Source organism: Sorghum bicolor, chromosome 2 (assembly GCF_000003195.3).
Source record: "Sorghum bicolor cultivar BTx623 chromosome 2, Sorghum_bicolor_NCBIv3, whole genome shotgun sequence".
Lineage (NCBI taxonomy): Eukaryota > Viridiplantae > Streptophyta > Magnoliopsida > Poales > Poaceae > Sorghum > Sorghum bicolor.
Window position 1 is genome coordinate 61,029,777 of NC_012871.2, and position 20,923 is coordinate 61,050,699.

General features: G+C 44.0%; 2 protein-coding genes across 2 annotated transcripts; one reads left to right on the forward strand and one right to left on the reverse strand.

Annotated features, from left to right (window-relative positions):
• On the reverse strand, nt 2,473-7,901 carry LOC8081010 (phospholipid:diacylglycerol acyltransferase 1). The gene is made up of 6 exons (XM_002462417.2): nt 7,438-7,901; nt 5,692-5,914; nt 5,240-5,523; nt 4,048-4,375; nt 3,335-3,600; nt 2,473-3,225 (listed from the first exon to the last, which is right to left on the reverse strand). Exons 1-6 carry the CDS (start codon nt 7,899-7,901, stop codon nt 2,742-2,744), a joined length of 2,049 nt encoding a protein of 682 aa, XP_002462462.1. The 3' UTR covers nt 2,473-2,741.
• Nucleotides 15,362-20,577, forward strand: LOC8062755 (protein Brevis radix-like 1). Its single transcript, XM_002460243.2, has 5 exons — nt 15,362-15,824; nt 16,119-16,570; nt 19,260-19,392; nt 19,560-19,984; nt 20,124-20,577. The coding sequence occupies exons 1-5, from the start codon at nt 15,663-15,665 to the stop codon at nt 20,200-20,202; spliced, it is 1,251 nt and encodes a 416-aa protein (XP_002460288.1). The 5' UTR covers nt 15,362-15,662; the 3' UTR covers nt 20,203-20,577.

Below are 20,923 nucleotides of genomic sequence, written 5' to 3' on the forward strand. Positions count from 1 at the left end.
AGCATGGTCGATTGTGCAGGAGAATCAATTTTGAGACAGACCACAGGAAGCGATAAAGATAAGGACGACGCTAACGCGCGAGCCATCAGGTGCGACCACTCTTGGCGCTTGTGCGTCTTCTTCCTCCCCCGTCGCCCAGCAGCAGCTGTGCCACCCTCCTTTAACCCTAGGGTGCCGGCAAGCTAGGTTGTCCTTGTTCTCGTCTCGGCCCCACCATCGGTGGCCGGTGGCGAGGCGCCTCGCCATGCAACCCTCAACTCGGCCCTGTCCACCCTAATCCTAGGGCAGGGCCTGCTGGTGGCCCCACCTAGCCGTGCCCTCGCCGCCTCACTTGTGGCCCTTCAACCCACCACCAGCGTCATGTCATGGACGCCTCCCCCCTTCCCCCCAACCCCCCTTCTAAGGTTACTAGAGATGGAAACCCTAACCTCGTTGTTGCCAGAACCCTAGCCATCGCCGACTTCTTCTTCGTCTCCGGCGCGAGCATGGGAGGGAGAGGGAGACGTGCGGAGAGGGTTGGGGGGGGGGGGGGGTCAAACCGTGTCACATATTTGATTTTGCGTAAAGACAAATCGTCCTCAGTTAGCTTTGACATACTTCGTAGATAGTACTTCCTTTATCCCAAACAAATGCTATCGCTATTGATCAAACTTTCTTAAATTTAATTAAATTTATAAAAAAAATATTAGTAACTTTTTATATCTATAAATAAGTTTATTATAAAAACATATTCAAATCTATCTATTGATAAACTATGTACTATAAATATTAATATTTTATATATACATTCGATCAAAGCTAGAATGTTTGATTTTTCGAGAATTGAGAATGCCATTTTTATAGGTGGAAAGAATATATCAACAAGGGACATGCTATGGCCTCGTCTACGCCAATGGCTTACTGCTACCTGTGTAGTGGAGTTGTTATGGGTTTGTTTGGTTGATGTTTTTGACTTAGCCTGGCTAGCCAACTAAGCCAAGGTACCCCAAGTCTGGCTCTCCCAACGCAAGAGGTAGCTGTTTGGTTTACTTATCTTAGCTAAGTCTGGATTACTTTGATCATGTTTGGTTGTCTAGTACTCTGATCAGCTTGAATACAGTCACCTCTTCCTTGTTCCGGTAGCTTTACCTCTTTGAGGCATTACATCGAACAGTTGGTGAGTGATGCTCTGCCTCGCCGATGCTGCAGAAGAGCTCTGCCTCCAACCATGGCTACCGATGCTACAGATTTCCGTGCGGCGCACGACGAGCTCTGCTCCACCAGACCACGACGGCCCAGCTAAGCTGGCCGCCATGCCCAACACCGAAAGCGACCACCACCACGGCATCCCCGCGCGTGCAGGACGCCAATGGCGCCTTCCCAGATGCCCGGATCGGCAGCCCCATGTACCCGTCTTCGGCCACCCACGATGGTTGCCGCCGAAGGAGCAGCAACAGCAACAGGACGTGGAGGAAGAGGAGGACCCCGACGGCGCTAGCACGACCACCGTGCGGGTGCCGCTCGGGCGGCTCCTCCTGGAGGAGCCGTGGTGCGACAACACCGACGCCGAGCTCGACGGTGTGCCGGCGGAGACCTACTGTCTGTGGTCCCCTGGGGTTTCGCCGCCGCCGCTAACAGGATCACCTCGGCAGGCGTCCCCCGAGCGCTGCTGGAGGAGCGGATCCAGGGTCGTCGACAAGTCGACGTCGTTCCTCCCGTGCAAGTAGGGTCTTGTGGAGCTGGTTGCAAGCGTCGCCACGTGCTGGCGGAGCTGCAGACGAGCGTGGATTTGGAGGTGGGGGCGGTCGTTTGAGTCTAGTGGGGATTGTCGGCTTGGAAGGAGGGATTCAGAGTCCGCTGTCGGAGTTTCTCCCACCGACCGCTTGACGAACTCTGACGACGGCGTGGTGTCCCTCCTGACACCTTGTTCCAGGCACGACCGTCGAAGTCCCAGGCGCAGGCCAGATCTAGAGCTCGCCGCTCAGTGCGATGGGGGAAGGAGGAGGAGGCTCGTTGGCCGGTGGGGTGGAGGAGGAGGAGGGCTCGCCGGCCGATGCGGTGGAGGACTCGCCGGCCGGGTCTTCTAGAGGAGGAGCACCAAAGTCGAAGGGAGAGAAGAAGACCGAAGGTAACGGGAACCGTCACTCGCCCCTGGACAAGCCAGGCTCCGCGAGAACGCCCAAATCAGGCATTTCCAGTAAGCCATCCAAATTGGTATGGAATGAGCTTGTAGAAGCCTGACTACCAGGCCATACAAGTCTAAGTTGTATTATGGAAGCCTAGCTAAAGCCTAGACCACGCAACCAAACAGAGTCACAAGCCGCCAATAAAAAATCAAGCCTAGAAGTGCCTGTGACTAATCTATATTACAAAGTTTTTTCGATTGTTGCAAGAAATGCGAAGTATAGAATTAGAAATACCTTCATCGTCCGGGAGTCCCTTCCCAATCTGAAATTCCCGTCGCCAGCGGTGGGTGGGAATTAACCAAGCAAATACATAAGAACTTTAACCATAAAGAAAAGGGCTACATGATTTCAGCTAGCAAATGTAACTTACACCTGTACATTTTAATATACAATGCCGTACGTTTCCCAAATAGTGGTACAACATCGCATCAGCGTCCTGTCAATGTAAATTTGCGAAAGGGACGAATGAAGTGTGAAAAATTACAATATTTATATAAGCAAAATCCACAGAGTTGCACTCAGGCAATCACTTTGGAACGCAATCAATGAGTTGGCGCTTCTTTAACTTCCCATGGGTTACAATTTCAATTTGATCTTCTCTGACCATTTGAATATATCTGAATAAACCTGGTCGCCACCAATTTCCTCACCGGTTGCCCCAGCAGCTATTCTGATGATGTCCTCAATCAGAGCAAAGTTCCCCATTATATCAACATGTGCACCGCTCTGAGTGCCCCTGCCTTCCAGGAGAGTCGAGGGTGGTGAATGGCTGTATTCTCTCACGTAAGTCTTGCTGCCGGCAGGGTTGAAACGAGTTTTGCCACGCCATCCTTTTGCACACATGTAGCCCGCACTAAGAACTGGAACAGTTTCATCACCATCAGCTAAGTAAACACCCCCTTTCAAGCAGCTATTTTCCTCCCCACCTTCAGCCGAGGAGTCAATCCGGAAAGGTATATTACACTCTGCCTGCGGGGCAACCTTATAGACATATGCCCTTTCGGTAGGAATGCCTACTCCGTACATCGAAAATATTTCCATGTCAGGAGCATTCGGTAGCCTGAAGATGAAATGATCATATGTTATAATACTAGAATAATGGAAACATAAATAGCCTGAGAATAGCTATTATAACATATAGAATAGGAACGTTGGCAAAGAACTCATACTTTGTTTCCAAGGGGTTTGACCAATATTTGTAATGTTGGTATTTCGGATCATCCAAGTTATCAGCAATTCCATATGAGAAGTGGACATTTCCACGCTGCATCATCCTTGGAGCAACGAAGTGAAGGAGGTCTATAACAGAACTAGCAGTGTAAACTTTGTAGTCCTCAACTGCCTTTATTCCACCCCATCCTAATTCATGATATTCTGTCCAGATCTCCCGGCATGAAGTATTTGAATGGGCAATACTATTACCTTTAACAGCATCCTGAAATGATCAAAGCACAGTTTTGCTCCAATATTAAAAATACATCATATGCAGCTTATAGTCCATTTTCATAAATTTGTCCAAAATATACACCTTATGAGGCCACAATATATACTGATGTCGAGCAACAAACAGAAGGCAAACCTAGTATTGCTTCAATGGTCTCAGTAAAAGTGTTTAGTGAGTGTTTAGTACTAACTTTAAACCACACTAAGTCCTGGTTGTTAATAACTCACTACTGCAACTAAAATAGGTCTTTCAAGATGATTCAAACTAGCACAACTGACAACGTTATCTCCAAGTTTATAAACATATGGAAACAAATGCATACTAGACAAGAAAATATCCGAAACAGATCAGATAAGCCAAATTGTAAAAGGCAATAAGGAAAAAAACCACACCCAAGGAAACAGGCAAAAACATGTTAATAAGCTTCTGAACACTCACACGAAATTCTATCTGCTCAATCTCTGAAGAAGGTGCTTCCGCTACATCTTTACCAAAGGATACCAGCCTTCCATAGTTAATAGGCTCAGGTTGAACTTCGACATTTTCCCCATTGCTATCCTTAGAAACCTCGGTATCATTGGTTTTGTGCTTCTTAGCTTTACATTCAAGGCCATCTTCTGGAGACCAATCCAGATTTCCCCAAATTGTATCACCACCTTTAGGAATCATTGACATTGTCGAATCCCATGTTCGGGTCATACGCATCAAATGGCGCAAAGTTTGGAGCCCAAGAAAATCGGAGTCCAGAACATCAGGAGCAATAGCTCTGTACATAAACAACAAAACTTAGTGGGGAACTAATTTTCTTACTCTTGCCAGAGAGCAATTTTCTTTGGACAAATAACTATAAGAAAATCAGGATAGAATGTCATCCAGCAGCTCCAAGTTCATGTTTGAACAAAATCAGAAAATATAATTCAAATGCATTCACATTGGTACTGCATTCACATTGGTACACCTGGACAACCACATTCTAAACAATGTCTGGACTCATTTAAGCTCACATATGGACATTATGACTCATGGGATGACAAAGCGCACGAAGAAAACTTCTGTACCATTTTAGGATAAATGACACCACCAACATAGCTCCAATTTACCCATGTGAACGTATTACTGCCCAATTTAGGGAATTAACGATAGATCACAGAGAAATGCTTAGATTTGTGTTAGTGATTATGCTTGTTTTAGGAATTAATGATTGCATTATTGTTGTGACATCTTGAATTCAGAAGTTACTCTGTCCATTCAAAATATGGTGTTTAATGCTTGTTTTCTTTTTTAAGAATATAGGATCTTTACAACTTCAAGGATAATATTCCATTTTTCTGTTACTCCCTTGCTTTAACAAATGAAATAATTGTCTCATGCAGCTGAACCAGAATAGTTGCATACATGCAAAAAAACATGCATTTCTAGAAATCATAGAATATTAAAGAGCAAAAGGTATTATCAGCTAATATAGAATGATGTATGCTAACTAGTATAGACAAAGAGTGGAACATTTCGGATGCAATTTTATAAAGAACAACATTGTGAAACAATATTATCTAAGTAGGCATCGCCTAGTAAACTTCACACCGGTAACATGAAAATACCTACTAAACTAGCAAAGTCTTATTTTAGTTACCTAGCAACGGCAACATCTTTGGCTTCAGATGAGAAAAGCCCAGCAACTGCCTTGGGAACTCCTAAGAAAGGTCCACCAATATTCATTACAGCTTTAATATGCTTCTCACACCAGTTTGGACCGCCGCCGCCTCCCATGGGAGGAGGTGCTTCAACCCATTTCATAAAATGCAGAAAATAGAGGACCCCCATGGAGTGCGGGATCACTACCACCCTATTTCCACCATTTGTTGCTACCATGAGTTCAATGTTGCTCTTTATTCTGCTCAAAGTTTGATCACGAACCTGCATATAGTAATCTGCATTACAAATATGGCAATGCATTCTATACCAGAACCATTTACACAGTGGGAACTATCACCAAGCATCAGAATTAAAAGTTCAGAACCAAATAGCCAATCCATGGTGATTTCTGACTAAATTTACTGGTATAATGCCATCAAAGAAGGGTACCTCAGTGTTCTGGAAAGATAACCTCCAATCATATGCAGCCATGTACATGGTCTTTTCTTCATATCCAATACGAGCTAAATTGGCAATTAAGACAGCCCAAACAAAATATCCAGGAACGAAATAGTCTGCTGCAACAAGGCCTGTGACTGGCCTAACCCTTATTCCAGGTTTGTCTAATCCTGTTTCGTTGTCCAAAGACATATGTTCAACCCAGCATAGAGGTCTGAAACAAAACGAATATTTGATCAGAAAGAGAAAGTAGTAGCCAAAGAAAAAGTGCATAGCTGCTATGGCATAATATGTTTATTATGTTTCATCTGAGTATTGTCAACCTTACTACTAGGGGAAGAGTGCAGATACAATAGGTGCTCATATGATGCATAACAAGCACATATGTTCACAGTTCACCACAATTGATTTGATAAAGATGTAATGTTAAAATATGTCCTCAAAATGGGATGTGGAACCTGATAACCTGTCCTCGTATTTCGTAGGACAGCAAATGAACAAGTGAAGCGGGAGATTCATTAATTTAATGTTCTTCATGATGTGCATAGTAAATTGGATCTCAACTGACGAAGGAAAAAAAATATGAAACTGCAATACCTAATTTTCCTGGTACCTAAAATAATGTTAGGTCCAATGAGGCTTAATGCACTTCAGATTTCAGAATGACAGAATCCAAATATTTGCAACCGAAAACAATCATCCAGCCAAAATTTTAGCAGAAATAATTACAGTAACTGTTAAGACAAAATGTAAGGCATTTCTTTTTCCCTGTAGTATACATGGATAGCTCACCGGCACAAGGCTAATAAGGAAGACCAGCAGGCGTGTTGGTCAAAATTCTGGTTAGTACTCTTGTCAGAAAGTACATGGCAGGCAACATGGACCTTTCTAGAAAAGCAATACCTGAATGATACAACTGCTAGAGGGGACCAAATTCTTTCTGAAACTTTGCTTGGCATGCTTAATACCACACAAAAAGCTCCTGCTTTTCATGCAAAATGCAGTTTTCTTCTGAAAGTTTAGAAACTACATGATTTAGGAAAATAATTCCTCTTCTTCAGGACACAAAAACAGTTCCCATCACCTAAACCAAGTAAGGATGAGAGAGAAATAGTACAAGAAAAGTGTCGGTGCTTTATAGTTTCACAAGACCCCAGTGCTGAACTTGAGAAGCCACATAACTAAAAGAGACAGCCAACCTACTCACCAAGTACAAGGCAAATTGAAAACACACAGAAATTTTGGACCCTTGCACATGAACAAAAAAGATAAATCATAGAGGAATTATCATTGCTGAGATCCCAATGAGAACCTTGTCAGTGAGATAGCTCCACGGCTCTCAAAAGAAGTTCCTTAAAGGCAACTCAAAGTCTCAAAGGAATTAAATCCTTAAACAAAAATATATAAAATACCATGCTGATTGACTATCAGTAACATTGGCAAATCAATACAAGGTGCAAAATAGAGTAACATTGGACTACTCCGAGTAACATTAGCAAAACATTTAACCTGTACTTTCTAAAGACAACATCAACGACCAAAAAGTAAACTTAAAGAACAAGTGATGTACTAGACAACAAACATTCAATTGACGTCCAACCAACCGAAACTAAATAAACTCTCATAAACCATACAAAACTCCAGTGCTATGTTACTTATATATGATTAAATTCACGAGGACTACTGTAATTACGGAAACAAAAACAGCAAAAAAGAAGAAAAGAAGGAGAAAAGCACCTCTTGTATACGTCACCAAATGTGCCGCCCCATAGCCGCTTGCGGAAGAGCCCCTCGGCGCACTGGTGGCCCTCCCATAGCTCGAGCCCTCCGGTGACGATGCCGGGGACGAAGACGACGGGGTGCTTAACACGGAGCCCCTCCTTCTGCAGCTTGACCCCGGGAGGGTCCGGGAGCGGCCCCGTGATGGCCTCCGTGACATACTGCGGGAACGAGGCCGGCATCGCGTTGTAGAGAAAGAGCAGCAGCCACCAGGCGGAGCACACGCACCCGACCAGCCAGCAGCAGCTGTCCACGCACGACCACTTGGCCTTGGTCCGCCTCGTGGCCTCCTTGGACGGCGGCGCGGAGGACGAGGACGAGGACGGCTTCTTCCCCTTGTCGCTGTCGTCGTGGTCGGACCCGTCGCCGTCCGAGGGCGGCGGCGGCGGCTGCGGCTGCTTCCGCCGCCGCAGGAGCGACATGGCGCGCGGCGGCGGCGGTGGGTCCGAAGGCGGCCGGGCTACCTGCGCGGGCCCACCTGCATCCCCGGCAGCGGCGCCCGGTAGAAAACCCTAGGCGTCGGAGGACGCGAGGCGGGCAGGTCGAGGTCGAGGGGGGCAGTTCCGTCGTGGCTTGGCGGCTTCGCGGGGTTCGCGCTTGTGAGGTCGCGCGAGACGGGGAGAAGAGGCTGGGGCACGGGGCACCGCCGCGCCAGCGCCACAGGTCCACAGCGACCGCTCCCGTGCGCCCGGTGCACGTAGGCGGGTATACCGCTTGACTTGACTGGATGTGCCTCTGGTCTGTGGGGCTTAGTGGGATCAGCAACGGCAGGTGCAGGAGAACTCCGTTCATGGAATGCGGTGGAGGCGAGGTGTGGGGTGCTGCGAGGTAGCTGGCTCGACTGACGGCAGGGATGGATGGGTCCAACTCCTCGTGGGGCCAGACTGGCAGCCAGACGGCGGTGGCGAGGGGCCCATGTCGGTTACCACCATAATTGTGATTCGACCAGCGTACCGCTGAAACGTTCATTTCTCATCAATGAAGAGGTTCTCTATTTTCTTTTTGGACGAAAGAAAAGGTTCTCTTTTTTTGAACGAGAAAAAAAGGTTCCTTTCTCTTCCTCACAATTGAATGGATACAAAATATGCCTTTGTTCGTTAAAAAATGGTTTCTGTACTAAAATGCACTTCCTCTATGTCGACAAAGCATATCTGCACATTTAGGTTCTCTTTAAATAAAGTCTTGTTTAGTTTTATTTTTTTTTTTGGTTTTGGGTATGGTACTATTTTTATTTTTATTTGATAATTATTATTCAATTATAAACTAACTAGGTTTAAAAGATTCATTTCATGATTTATAGACAAACTGTACAATTAGTTTTTATTTTTATCTATATTTAATATTTTATACATGTGCCGTAGATTTGATGTAACGTAGAATCTTAAAAAGTTTTTTATTCTTGAAGTGAACTAAATAAGTTAATAAGGCCTAAGTCGAATGATAAATAAGCTCCCCAACCTATATTACTCCTCTATCTTTGTGCCTATGGCCTCTAGTGTTGTCTTGTCTTCATCGACACTACTCCTTCCGTTCTAAAATATAAGACATTATAATTTTAAAAAATTAAAACATCTCAAATTTAACAAAAATTATATGATAAAAAATAATATTTATTATATAAACTAAATATTATTAGATTTTTTATTAATTTTATTTTTATATTATATCTATTTTATGTCATAAATTTTTATTTTTTATATTTTTAGTTAAATTTTAGATGTTTTAACTCTCTAAGATTTTTAGAATGTCTTGTAATATGAAATGGAGGAAGTACCTAACGAGAATCACTTGCCTCTCCTTGTTCCGCATACCACCCTTCTCATAGTTTTGTGATGTCATCGTTGTGAGATACGGCACATTAATCTACCGTCACCACTAATCAAATGAACGTGCTTCAACATCTTCATAATTGTTGGGCATGATACTCGAGCTTTCTCGCCTCTAAGGCTAGTCTCATTCTGTGTTTCATGAAAGTGTCATACACAGGGACGAAGCCAGAAAAAAATTTAGGGGGGGCTGAACAAAAATTCTACATCGACTTAGCTCTACTATTATCCCTCGTAATAAAAAAATATGTTAGTTTAAAGTAGTCTTAGATTAAAAATATAGACCAATAATGAAATTCACAAAATATATCTAAAAAATAAAGTTCTCAGCCCACCCTATTTTATAAATTTATGTCTAAAATTAGAAGAAAAACACTAAAAATTTCACTAGGCCAGCAGCGGTAGGGGGGGCTGGAGCCCCCCTAGCCCCACCGCTGGCTACGTGCCTGGTCATACATATTAAATAGGGTGCCACATAAGCAAAATTGTTGACTTGACAGGGTCATTAAATGAAGGAGTTTCATAAGATGAGAGAGGAATTTCATCCCCATAAAACTCATGTAGCTCGGTTATCTAGTTTATAGTATTGATAACTGTGTCATAAAACTATGCATTGAGACTGTGCCTGGTCATACATATTAAATAGGGTGCCACATAAGCAAAATTGTTGACTTGACAGGGTCATTAAATGAAGGAGTTTCATAAGATGAGAGAGGAATTTCATCCCCATAAAACTCATGTAGCTCGGTTATCTAGTTTATAGTATTGATAACTGTGTCATAAAACTATGCATTGAGACTGATCTAATACCATATTTGACTGTTGTCTTCACTAACCATGTTAGATGGTGCCAGCACTATTATCCTACTAGTAGTTTGGGACGTCATTCCGAAAGAAATTTTGGATTGACTTTCATTCACTCTCTTCTTGTCGTCTTTGTCGGTCCTTCAAGGATGCCCTTATAAAAGTTAAAACTTGCAATTTTGGACGTGAGAGGTTCACTAATCAGAACTCGTGGCTCAACCTTGAGATCGTCGAAATTGTTGCTGCGACATGGTCGACAAGGGAAAAGCCGTTAGATGTTTCTCTCACAAAAGAAAAGGCTGTTAGGTGTCGCATTGGAGAAAGTGGGCTTGGTGCAGCACGGATCAATGCTATTCGTATCACTGGCATAATAAGGCGATGTAAACGTATTTTATCGAACAAACAAACACGGGTCGTGACACAACTGTCCGGAATAAATCCACTATGGCCTTGTTTACTTCACCCCGAAATTCAAAAACTTTTCAAGATTCTCCGTCACATCAAATCTTGTGGCACATACATGAAACACTAAATATAGAAGAAAACAAAACTAATTGCACAGTTTGTCTGTAATTTACGAGACGAATCTTTTAAACCTAGATAGTTAATAATTAAATAATATTTATCACAAATAAGTACAAAATTCCGAAATCTTTTCGCAATTAAACAAGGCCCTATGTATATATATCTATTGGGTGGCCGGCTGAGCGCTGATTGAGATCGCAGCGCACGACAGTACGGTTAAAGAATCCGGATGCGAGCCCGTATCAGCCACCACGTTCTGTTCACGTCCAGTCCAGCACATGGACGCCCATGACCATGTGATGTGAGGGCAGGACACCTCGAGAGTCCATCCATTTTCCAAAACCTTTTCAAGATTTCATGGCCTTGTTTAGTTCCCCAAAAATTTTACAAAATTTTTCAAATTTCCCGTCATATCGAATCTTTAGACGTATGCATGAAGTATTAAATATAGATGAAAATAAAAACTAATTGTACAGTTTGATCGAAATTAACGAGACAAATCTTTTGAGCCTAGTTAGTCCATAATTGGATAATATTTGTCAAATACAAACGAAAATGCTACTATTCATATTTTGTAAAATTTTTTAGAAGTAAACAATATATTAAATCTTACGATACATACATATAACATTAAATATAGATAAAAATAATTAATTATACAGTTTATCTGTAATTTATGAGACGATTTTTTTGAATCTACTTAGTCTATATTTGAATAATAATTATTAAATACAAATAAAAGTGCTATATTAATAAAGTTAAAAAAATTGGATCTAAATAAGACCTTAGTGAAGTTCTGGAAAGCTGCGCTTGCACCTCAGTCATACGTTGTACGAGTAGTAGGACACGTCCAGCTTAGGTTGTACTGCAAGCAAGACACAGACACCCTCCGAGAGCGTGAGATCGTCCCTTCCAATTCAACCAAACGACACCCTTGAATCTTGAGACTTAGGCCTTCTTTGGATGCGATTTTTTTTTTGGATTTCGCTATTGTAGCACTTTCATTTGTTTGTGATAAATATTATCTAATCATGGACTAATTAGAATCAAAAGATTCGTCTCACAATTTACAGCTAAATTGTGTAATTAATTTTTAGTTTCGTCTATATTTAATGATTCATGCATGTGCTGCAAGTTTCGATGTGACAGAGAATCTTAAAAACTTTTTGGTTTTTGGGATGAACAAAACAAAATCTTAACTATAGTTAATAATAATAACTCCAATGTTAAGAACAAGTGAAAAAAATATACACTATATATGCCACTATAGGAGCCTAGAAAGTAGACACGTGCCTTGTTTAGTTCCGAAAAGTTTTCGGATTTCGGTACTGTAGCACTTTCGTTTGTTTGTGGCAAATATTGTCCAATTATGGACTAACTAGGATCAAAAGATTTGTCTCGCGATTTCCAGGTAAACTGTGCAATTAGTTTTTATTGTCATCTATATTTAATGTTTCATGCATGTGTTGAAAGATTCGATGTGACGGGGAATCTTGAAAACTTTTTGGTTTTCGGGGTGAACTAAACAAGGCCACGGTCGCATTGGTCCATAGTATATTAATATCACTTTGCGTGGCGTACATTGATATGATCTCATTTAGCAATTTTTTTTGAAAAGCATGCGCCCGACGACGACGAGATCATTTAATATTGCTTCAAGATTCGTACAACATTGTGTCAATGCAGATCCGAGTTTTGTAATTGTCGAGCATCTCCAAGAGTTTACTATCTTTTACTTGATAAATCTTGTATTTTGCTAACTCCTAAAATAATATATCAAGTAAAAAAAGATATTCTTCAAGAATTTGCTATTTTGACTTTCCAAAATAAAAAAAAGGCCGTCAAGCATTTTTACCGGCCAACAGTTTCATCCTGACTCCTATGACGTCGCCGCCGCGTCGTCCTCCTATACCGCATGTATCCTCCCTCTGTCGGCCATATGCTACACCGTTGGCCATGTCCTCTACCAGGCAGCCATCTTGCCCATGTCCGGTCCAGCGAGTCCAGACCACGCTTTTGTCGTCTTCCGTAATAAGGCCCAGCAAGAAAAGAAAAAAAAAGGCGACAGGGCGCCGCAAAAGGCTCAAGACGATGGGCCTTTACCTCGACTGCCTCGTGCTCGTGCTTCTGAAATGACGCTGGGCCTCCACTCGAAAGAAAGAAAGAAATGGCGCTGGGCCAGGCTGTGGCTTCATCGTCCACCAAACCTCCATCTCGTTCTCCGGACTCAACGAAACGGATCGCGCGTTCCCCCTCTCCCTCCTTCCCCTGCTCGCGTGCGGCAGGCGGCAGGCAAGCGGCAACCAACGCCTCAATCAAGTACTAATCATGCTGCAAGCCGAGATGCAGACAAAGTAACCTTAACTAAAGACGAAAAAAAGGATTAGCGGAGCAGTTGCGGCATTAGCAGCAGCTGTCACGACGGGAAAAAGCGAGCTACTAGTTTGGTTAGGAGACAGCACGAGCCCCACCATCCCCGCCGGCTCCGGCTCGATGCCACTTGCCGCCGCCACCACCACCACCACCAGTAGTGTCCACTGATCGACCACCGGCCCGGCCCTCGCGCATGTGCGTGCTCCTCGACCACTCCACTCATGCGCGAGGGTGTACGGCGGAGGCGTTCCGTTCCGCGCCGTGCTTTTCTTCCCGACGGAGAGAGTGGCGCTATATGGCAGGCGCAGCGGCGGCGCGGGATCGGAGCCGAGCGCCGGCTGCCTTGGCTTCCGACGACGCGCCTACGCTGCGCGGGTGATGGGGGCTGTCCGCGGTCGGGCGGGCGGACGCCAGGGGAGGCGGAGCGGGCATGATTGACGGCGGCCAGGGGGGCGGCCCGCCGTTGGATGGGATGACGAGTGGCCGCGCTGAGAGCGACGTCACGTCACTCATTCGGAGCCGAGGAGGAAGCAGACAAAAAGGGGTGGGACTGGGACACTTGCCCTGCCGCCTTGATCATCCATCCGGACGCCATCTGACTAAATAGCGAACGTTCATTGAAATGGATCCTGGCGATCAAATTTCCGACATACTTTTATTTCTGTTTTTAGAAAAAAAATCAATTCCACCTTTATCTATTTTGAACAGCGCGGTGTGTTTCATTATCGTTTGGGTTCTCCGCTCCACACACCCTCATTCCTTGTAGGCTGATATCAGCGCTGACATATACAGAGCAAAAAAAAATATTTATTTTAAATTACTATAACTTTTGAATGGTACATTTATTTTAAATTCCGTCTGCACCAGTGTGTTCTATGCGATAAGATGAATAAAACTAGATCTCACTTGTATATATTTCGAAGATTTTTTTTCTATAATAATTTATGCGTACTAACTTATAATATATAACTTATAACATATAACTTATATGAAAAACTTAAACTCAAGAGTTATCAAAACACAACTTATTTACAAAGAGTTATTAAACATAAAGGAACGCGACGTGATGAATAAAAATAGACTCTAATTGCATTTATTTTAAAAAAATATTTTTAGTAGTAATTTATATGTACTAACTTATAACACATAAGTTGAGTACAAAAGTTATATGAAATAACTTATCATAGTAACTTATGTAGACAAGTTATATAGAACTACCTATGTACATACAAAAGTTATTAAAACACAAAAGAATAAATTAAACTTATAGCTTATGCCAGTGCAAACATAAAAAGTTATTAACGCACAAGGGAAAGAGTTAACTTATAACTTATACTACAATTTAGAAACACAAAAGTTATAAAACACAATTTATGTACATAATTTTTTCTATAACTTGTGCGACTAAGTTATAGTTATAATTTATATGTTATAAGTACTTAGTATAGATAAATTATACTAAAATAAAGTTTTTCGAAACATATATAAGTGAGATCTAGTTTTGTTTGTCTCGTCGCGCAGAAAACACCGGTGGAGACAGAATTGAAAATGGATAAACCGTTTAAAAGTTATAGCAAATTTAAATAAATGTTTCATTTTTTAAAAGTGACGTCAGTACGAAATCAGCGGATGGTCCTACACTGTGTCGGCTACACTGTGTCGGAATTAAATCGTTCGCTGAGTTTATTTTAAACGAACGACCGCTGTAGTGGAATTGTGATCCGGACGTGAGGACGTCCAATTGCAAATTTGGCTTTGTTTAGTTCCAAAATTTTTTGCAAAATAGCACTTTCGTTTGTATTTGACAAATATTGTCCAATCATGGACTAACTAAGCTCAAAAAATTCGTCTCGTCAATTCCGACCAAACTATGTAATTAGTTTTTATTTTCGTCTATATTTAATACTCTATGCATGCATCTAAAGATTCGATGTGATAGAGAATCTGAAAAATTTTGTAAAATTTTTTTTGAACTAAACAAGGCCTTTGTGCAACACTGTTCGTCTCCTACCGCTGGCGCTACTTGCCTACTCCTACCTCAATCAGCAACTCTCATCAAACGGTCTTGACGGACGGAACGACGGCGGTCACTCGACTTGAACAGTCTCGAGTCACGGCAAATTTGAACTTTCTTCCCCTGCAGCAAGGCCTTCTCTTCTCATCACTTTTCCAGGAAGCAGGAACCCTACCTACCCCACGGCTTGGCAGGAGCACCTGCACGCTGCACGAGTGAAAAAAAGTCCTTCCTGACACGGGCAGGGGCAGCGGCAGCGGCGCTGGGGCCCACCGCCCGCCGCAGAGCGAAGAGCGCAGCAGAGGTGTCAGTGAGCTTTGCCATCGATCATTTAAGGCGCAGCCGCAAATAAATAAACGCCCACTCGCCCCCCTCGCTCGCGCCTCCTGCGGTCCTGCCGTTGCCATCAACGCCAGATCCTAGCCCGCCATTAATGCCGTTACCCCGAGCTCGAGATCAGAGGCGGCGGGGCGGCTGTGTCCGTGTTCGCGCCAGGCGTGGCCACCGTGACACGCGCCCACGCCGTTTATAAAACCGCACCGCCGCCCGCCCGCCCTCCCCCCCTGCTCGGCTCGGGTTCTGCTCTCTGCACCGCACACTGTCACCGCGCGTCCGTGACCTGACCTTGGCGGCCGCGTAGGATGCTCACGTGCATCGCCTGCTCCAAGCAGCAGTTCGCCGCCGGCGGCGGCCCGCCACTGCATGAGCCGCCGGAGGACGACGATGTCGTTGACGGAGGAGGCGCCATCGGCGGCGCGGGTACGCCCAGCACACGGCACGCCATCAAGGCGCTCACCGCCCAGGTGGGTTCTCGCCTTCTCGGGACAGTATGTTGGTCCTAGGGAGTGGGGTTCTGGTCTGAATTTAGCAGATTTTTTTTCCGCCCTCAATGTACCCTGTTGATGAACTTGGAGTCTTGGAGCTTGGAATCCAGCGAAGACTTGTTGGGATTCAGGCTCTTGCGAGTTGTCTATCCGTGCAAATTTCTTTGGGACTTTGATTGAAGCTTTGAGCATTTCCTGCCTCGTTTGGAGGCTGTAGAGTCAGATCGGACGGGCTTCGGGGGTGCCAACTGACGGGGCCTTTTCTGGGTTCAGATCAAGGACATGGCGCTCAAGGCGTCGGGCGCGTACCGGCACTGCAAGCCCTGCGCGGGCTCCTCCGCGGCGGCGTCGCGGCGGCACCACCCGTACCACCACCGCGGCGGCAGCGGCGTCTTCGGGGGCTCCGACGCCGGCTCGGCCTCCGACCGCTTCCACTACGCGTACCGCCGCGCCGGGAGCTCAGCGGCCTCCACTCCGCGACTGCGCAGCGGGGGCGCCGCCCTGTCGAGTGGCGACGCCACGCCGTCCATGAGCGTGCGCACCGACTTCCCTGCCGGCGACGACGAGGAGGACGACGAGATGGCGTCGGAAGCCGCTGGCGGATGTGGTGGTGGTGGCAAGGACGACGACGCCAGGGAGTGGGTAGCGCAGGTGGAGCCCGGCGTGCTCATTACCTTCGTCTCGCTGGCGCAAGGTGGCAACGACCTGAAACGCATTCGATTCAGGTGCGTTCCTCTGGCTACTTGGGGTGAATTTTCAGTTCGTGGTTCACAAGTCCATTACTTGATCACAAACGATTTTGTTTGCTTTCTCCTTTTGAGCAAACTTTTGATTGAGATTTTTGTGTCACACTGTGAATACAACAGTGCTTGGTGGTAAGTTTGGTAGACCATTTCCAGATAGATGAAACAAATTGTTACTTTTGTTAGCTTTTTCTGAACTAGCTGTCGCTGAAGGTGCAAACTGAGCAGTTGACCTGTGGTAAATGTTTAAATGATTCCATGTGAATCATACTTGGCACTGTAATTTCTTTGGTTTACTTGCTAAACATAATAGTAGAATCTATACTGTTCCTTGAGAACTGTACAATAAGTTTGTTAAATTCTGGGGCTAACCTGGCTTGTCTCCACTTCTAAATTTCTCTAAATGATGGCTCATGCTTTAGTTTCCGATAAAAACGGCTGAATTCCCAATGTCCCATTTTAGCATTCCATTTCTTCTTCTGTTTTTCTTCTTGTGTGTAGCTCAAAAGCTTTCGAATAACAATCTGAATCCCAATAAAACCTTTAGACAACGGATGCGAGAAAGTGAAACCTTCCTGTCAGAAAAGGTTACCATCAGATGTGTGGAATCCAGATTGGATTTGATGAGGATATAAGAAAAGCATGCCATGCCCTTGGAATAGCAACATAGAGGCTCCAGTAGTCCAGTTCATTGAATTAAGTACGACGCATGTCCACTACACTTCTCACTCCTATGCAACCTCATTAGTTTACCCTATAATCACCCATCTCACATGCTAATCTGTGTGCAGCGTGTCATCTTACACTGGTTTTGCAATTCCTTCCATTGTCCACATAGTAAATCCCTTATATAACAGGGATTTACTATTTGGTAAATATGCAAGAGGAACAACCTGGCATATTGTTAAAGGCAATCGCATTAGAAAAAAGAAAGAGGGATGACCCATTCCATTGTCAACACTATGACAGAGCTCCATTTAACTTCTCACGTGCGGCCGCCTGGCCCAAGTCCATACATGTCGGCATGCATGTCCTAGGGTCAGTAGATTTAGAAATTTAAGCCATGCAATGAAGAGGTTAAAAGGATCATGTTGGCTGCCCACCGTGGAAAAGGGTTTTGAATTTAATACTGTTAGTACACTGGGGCAAGTCCAGCTTGGTCATTTGTGCTGCTCTAGCCTGTGCATATCATGTACACTTGTTGTACTGGAGATGCTGCTTTCCTAAGGAAGAGTTAGTAACATTATCAAGGGAAGCAGTCAGGCAGGAGGTTCACATCGTGCATTTCTTCTATGTGTTCAATCAAGAAGTTAAATGGAAAGGAAGAAGTAGAATAGACAAGTGTTATGTGCTGCTTCCCACTCTTTTCCATTTGGCTTTTTGTTGAAATAGTTTGTGGTGGTTTATGGTCTTATTGACATGTAGTTTGGGTCCCTCCACAACGGATTAGCAAGGGACCTGTCCAACTTGGATGCTGTTTGGCAGCGTTTTCCAGTTATATGGATGGATATCCTAGTCGAAGTAATAGTGTTAGTGTCATTAGTAGATCTTACAAACCACTATTTCAAACTTAGTCTGGATACTACAAAAGATAGTCTGCATATTTAAAAATATGCTCACTGTAAATTTGTAGTGTTCAGATTGAGTTTAGAATGGTCGTTTTAAGATTGATCTACTGAGTTTAGCAGTAATTTTATAATTAGATTCTCGAGAGGAGTTCCTCATGGCCAGCTATGCTCATTGGTCCCCACGAGTATTATATACAATATATATAATTTATTTTATAAGTTGAATACAAGCTGGATCTTAAGATGAGTGCAAGTGTCTTGTTTTTAGCATATTGGTTCTAGATCTGAAGGAAGGAGAGACATTGGATGTGGAGTTCTGTGGATCACTGGCTAGGTTTGGTAACGTTGGTTTGACAGCCAATGTTTGTCACAGGATGCACTGTACCAAGCTCCCCATTCCCAGTTGATTGCAGGGCTTTTGTTGCGACTCTAGGGGCATGGAAACCACATCCATCTCCCATTGCCCTCTGAGCATGATAGATCATTACTGTCAGTTAGCGCTTCATAGTTTGTCCTCCAATTTATAGGGAATTTTCAACCCTGTAATTTTCCATTCTAAATGATGGCAGATGTTTTGGGAACTGTATTTAGCTCTCCATCAGTTTTATATTTAATATTTTGAAGAAATCTAGGTTTCATGAATAGGGAGAACAATCAATCAACTTCTCCTATCAATGTCAAAGATAAAATTGCAGCACATGCCCCTAAACTTTTTGATTGATTGTCTCACCTAGCCCCTCAAGCTTGCGGTTTACTTCCAGAGGACCAGAGCCCCCTGCACGTGTTTTACCTAGCACCTTTGAATTTGTCATGGCTGTTTTCTCACCTAGCCCTCCCCCTTCCATGTGTAGGGGATTGGATTAGATGAGACAACTATGTAAATTCAGGCATCTTCTCTCGTTATATTTATTGGAGTCAAATATAAATTGGCCATTCACAACTACTTTTGCAGAATGCATCAGGGTTTGAGGCGTGGAAACTGATGCACAGGAGAGCATCAGTTTCAGATGCGGATGCGTATGCATGCTTATATCTATTTATGTAGCAGTTCTTTGAATAACCATGTGGTTATCTGCTCTTTTGCATGTAATGGTGTATGTTAGCCGTGAGATGTTCAACAAATGGCAAGCACAAAGATGGTGGGCTGAAAATTATGACAAAGTTATGGAACTTTACAATGTCCAGAGGTTTAATCAAACTGTCCCTCTCCCGACTACCCCAAAATCTGAAGATGAGGTGAGGAGGCCACTCAATTTATTTATCTGTTTTTAAATAATTCAAGGGAATCCCCCCCCCCCACCTGCGTTCATTGCATAACATTCTTTCTATCTGCATCATTAATTACAGTCATATTTTGTTTTATAACTGATACATTGTTCCACGGCATTTTGTTCTTCATATAGAGCTCCAAAGAGGACAGCCCAGTAACACCACCACTGGACAAGGAACGGCTACCTCGCACATTCCACAGACAAGGTGGTGGAGCTATGGGCTACTCTTCATCAGATTCTCTCGAGCATCACTCAAACCACTACTGTACTGGCCACCACCACCATCATGGACACCAATGCTGTGATTCAATGGGCCTGGCATCAACACCAAAGCTGTCAAGTATCAGTGGAGCCAAGACAGAAACCTCATCAATGGACGCATCAATGAGGACAAGCTCGTCACCTGAAGAGGTCGACAGGTCTGGTGAGCTCTCGGTGTCCATCAGCAATGCAAGCGACCAGGAGAGGGAGTGGGTCGAGGAAGACGAGCCTGGTGTATATATTACAATCCGGGCTTTACCTGGTGGGATCAGAGAGCTTCGCCGTGTTCGGTTCAGGTTTGTGTCCCATGATGCTTCAGGGCTCTTTCCACTAGCTTGCTCTTAGGATAAACTTGCAATGTATAACAATAGTAACGTAAAATCAGGACAAGATTGCAGTGATACACGATTTTTTACATGGCCCTTGTGCTTGCAGCCGGGAGAAGTTCAGCGAGATGCATGCCAGGCTATGGTGGGAAGAGAACCGAGCGAGGATACACGAACAGTACCTCTGAGAAGAAATGCCCGAGACCATCAGCATCTTCCCCTTCGGTTGAGCTGATGATCCATGCTTGTACATCTGGCACTAACAATTCTACATGCATTTCCAGCTCCATTCAATGCTTTGCTAACCTAAGAGGTCCCGTTTCCGGTATTTTACATTTCGTTCAATCTCTTTTGCCGTTTTTTTCGTCAGTTTTGATCAGGAAATGCGTGAGCAAAACTCGTTTAGCTCAAAGAGTGTCTAGCGTAGGTGGAAAAATAATGTACGTCTTTCACAACTGAACCTGTAATTCCGCTTTCCGGCAACCAAAGGTGTATCCCGTTTTTTATTAATACTGTATATCTACTTATTGTTTCCCATAGGACAAAGTAGCTTGTGTTGTGTGCACTATCTTGCTATTGTCACTGTCTTACTGTACTCGAGCTCTTCCAGACAGCACAATTATGAACAGACAAGTTGGTACTGAGTGCCCCAACTAAAAACCACTTTGTGACGGGTTGATTGTGACTAGAGTGAACGCACAAACGAGCAAAAGTTCAGGGAGGTGACGCCCTGCTCGCTTGAACTTACCAACAATACTTTTTAGCTATAGAATTATATTTTTCTCTCACAACAAATCAACTTAAAATCAGCGAGCCGAACAGATCCCGGTCACCATTTTTCATTGCCTCCTTTGCAGGCTCTTTGTTCATGGCCGATTTTGCTTCTTTTGTGCAACCTCATGACTTGTA

What these genes read in the sequence shown, in the direction of transcription:
- LOC8081010 (XM_002462417.2), bottom strand. Translation starts at nt 7,901, where the DNA reads ATGTCGCTCCTGCGGCGGCGGAAGCAGCCGCAGCCGCCGCCGCCGCCC. An exon ending in TATCTTTCCAGAACACTGAG is followed by an intron (nt 5,524 to 5,691) that starts GTACCCTTCTTT and finishes TACTATATGCAG; the next exon opens with GTTCGTGATCAAACTTTGAG. An exon ending in AAAGATGTTGCCGTTGCTAG is followed by an intron (nt 4,376 to 5,239) that starts GTAACTAAAATA and finishes GTTTATGTACAG; the next exon opens with AGCTATTGCTCCTGATGTTC.
- LOC8062755 (XM_002460243.2), top strand. Translation starts at nt 15,663, where the DNA reads ATGCTCACGTGCATCGCCTGCTCCAAGCAGCAGTTCGCCGCCGGCGGC. An exon ending in TCAAGGCGCTCACCGCCCAG is followed by an intron (nt 15,825 to 16,118) that starts GTGGGTTCTCGC and finishes TTCTGGGTTCAG; the next exon opens with ATCAAGGACATGGCGCTCAA. An exon ending in CCCCAAAATCTGAAGATGAG is followed by an intron (nt 19,393 to 19,559) that starts GTGAGGAGGCCA and finishes TTCTTCATATAG; the next exon opens with AGCTCCAAAGAGGACAGCCC.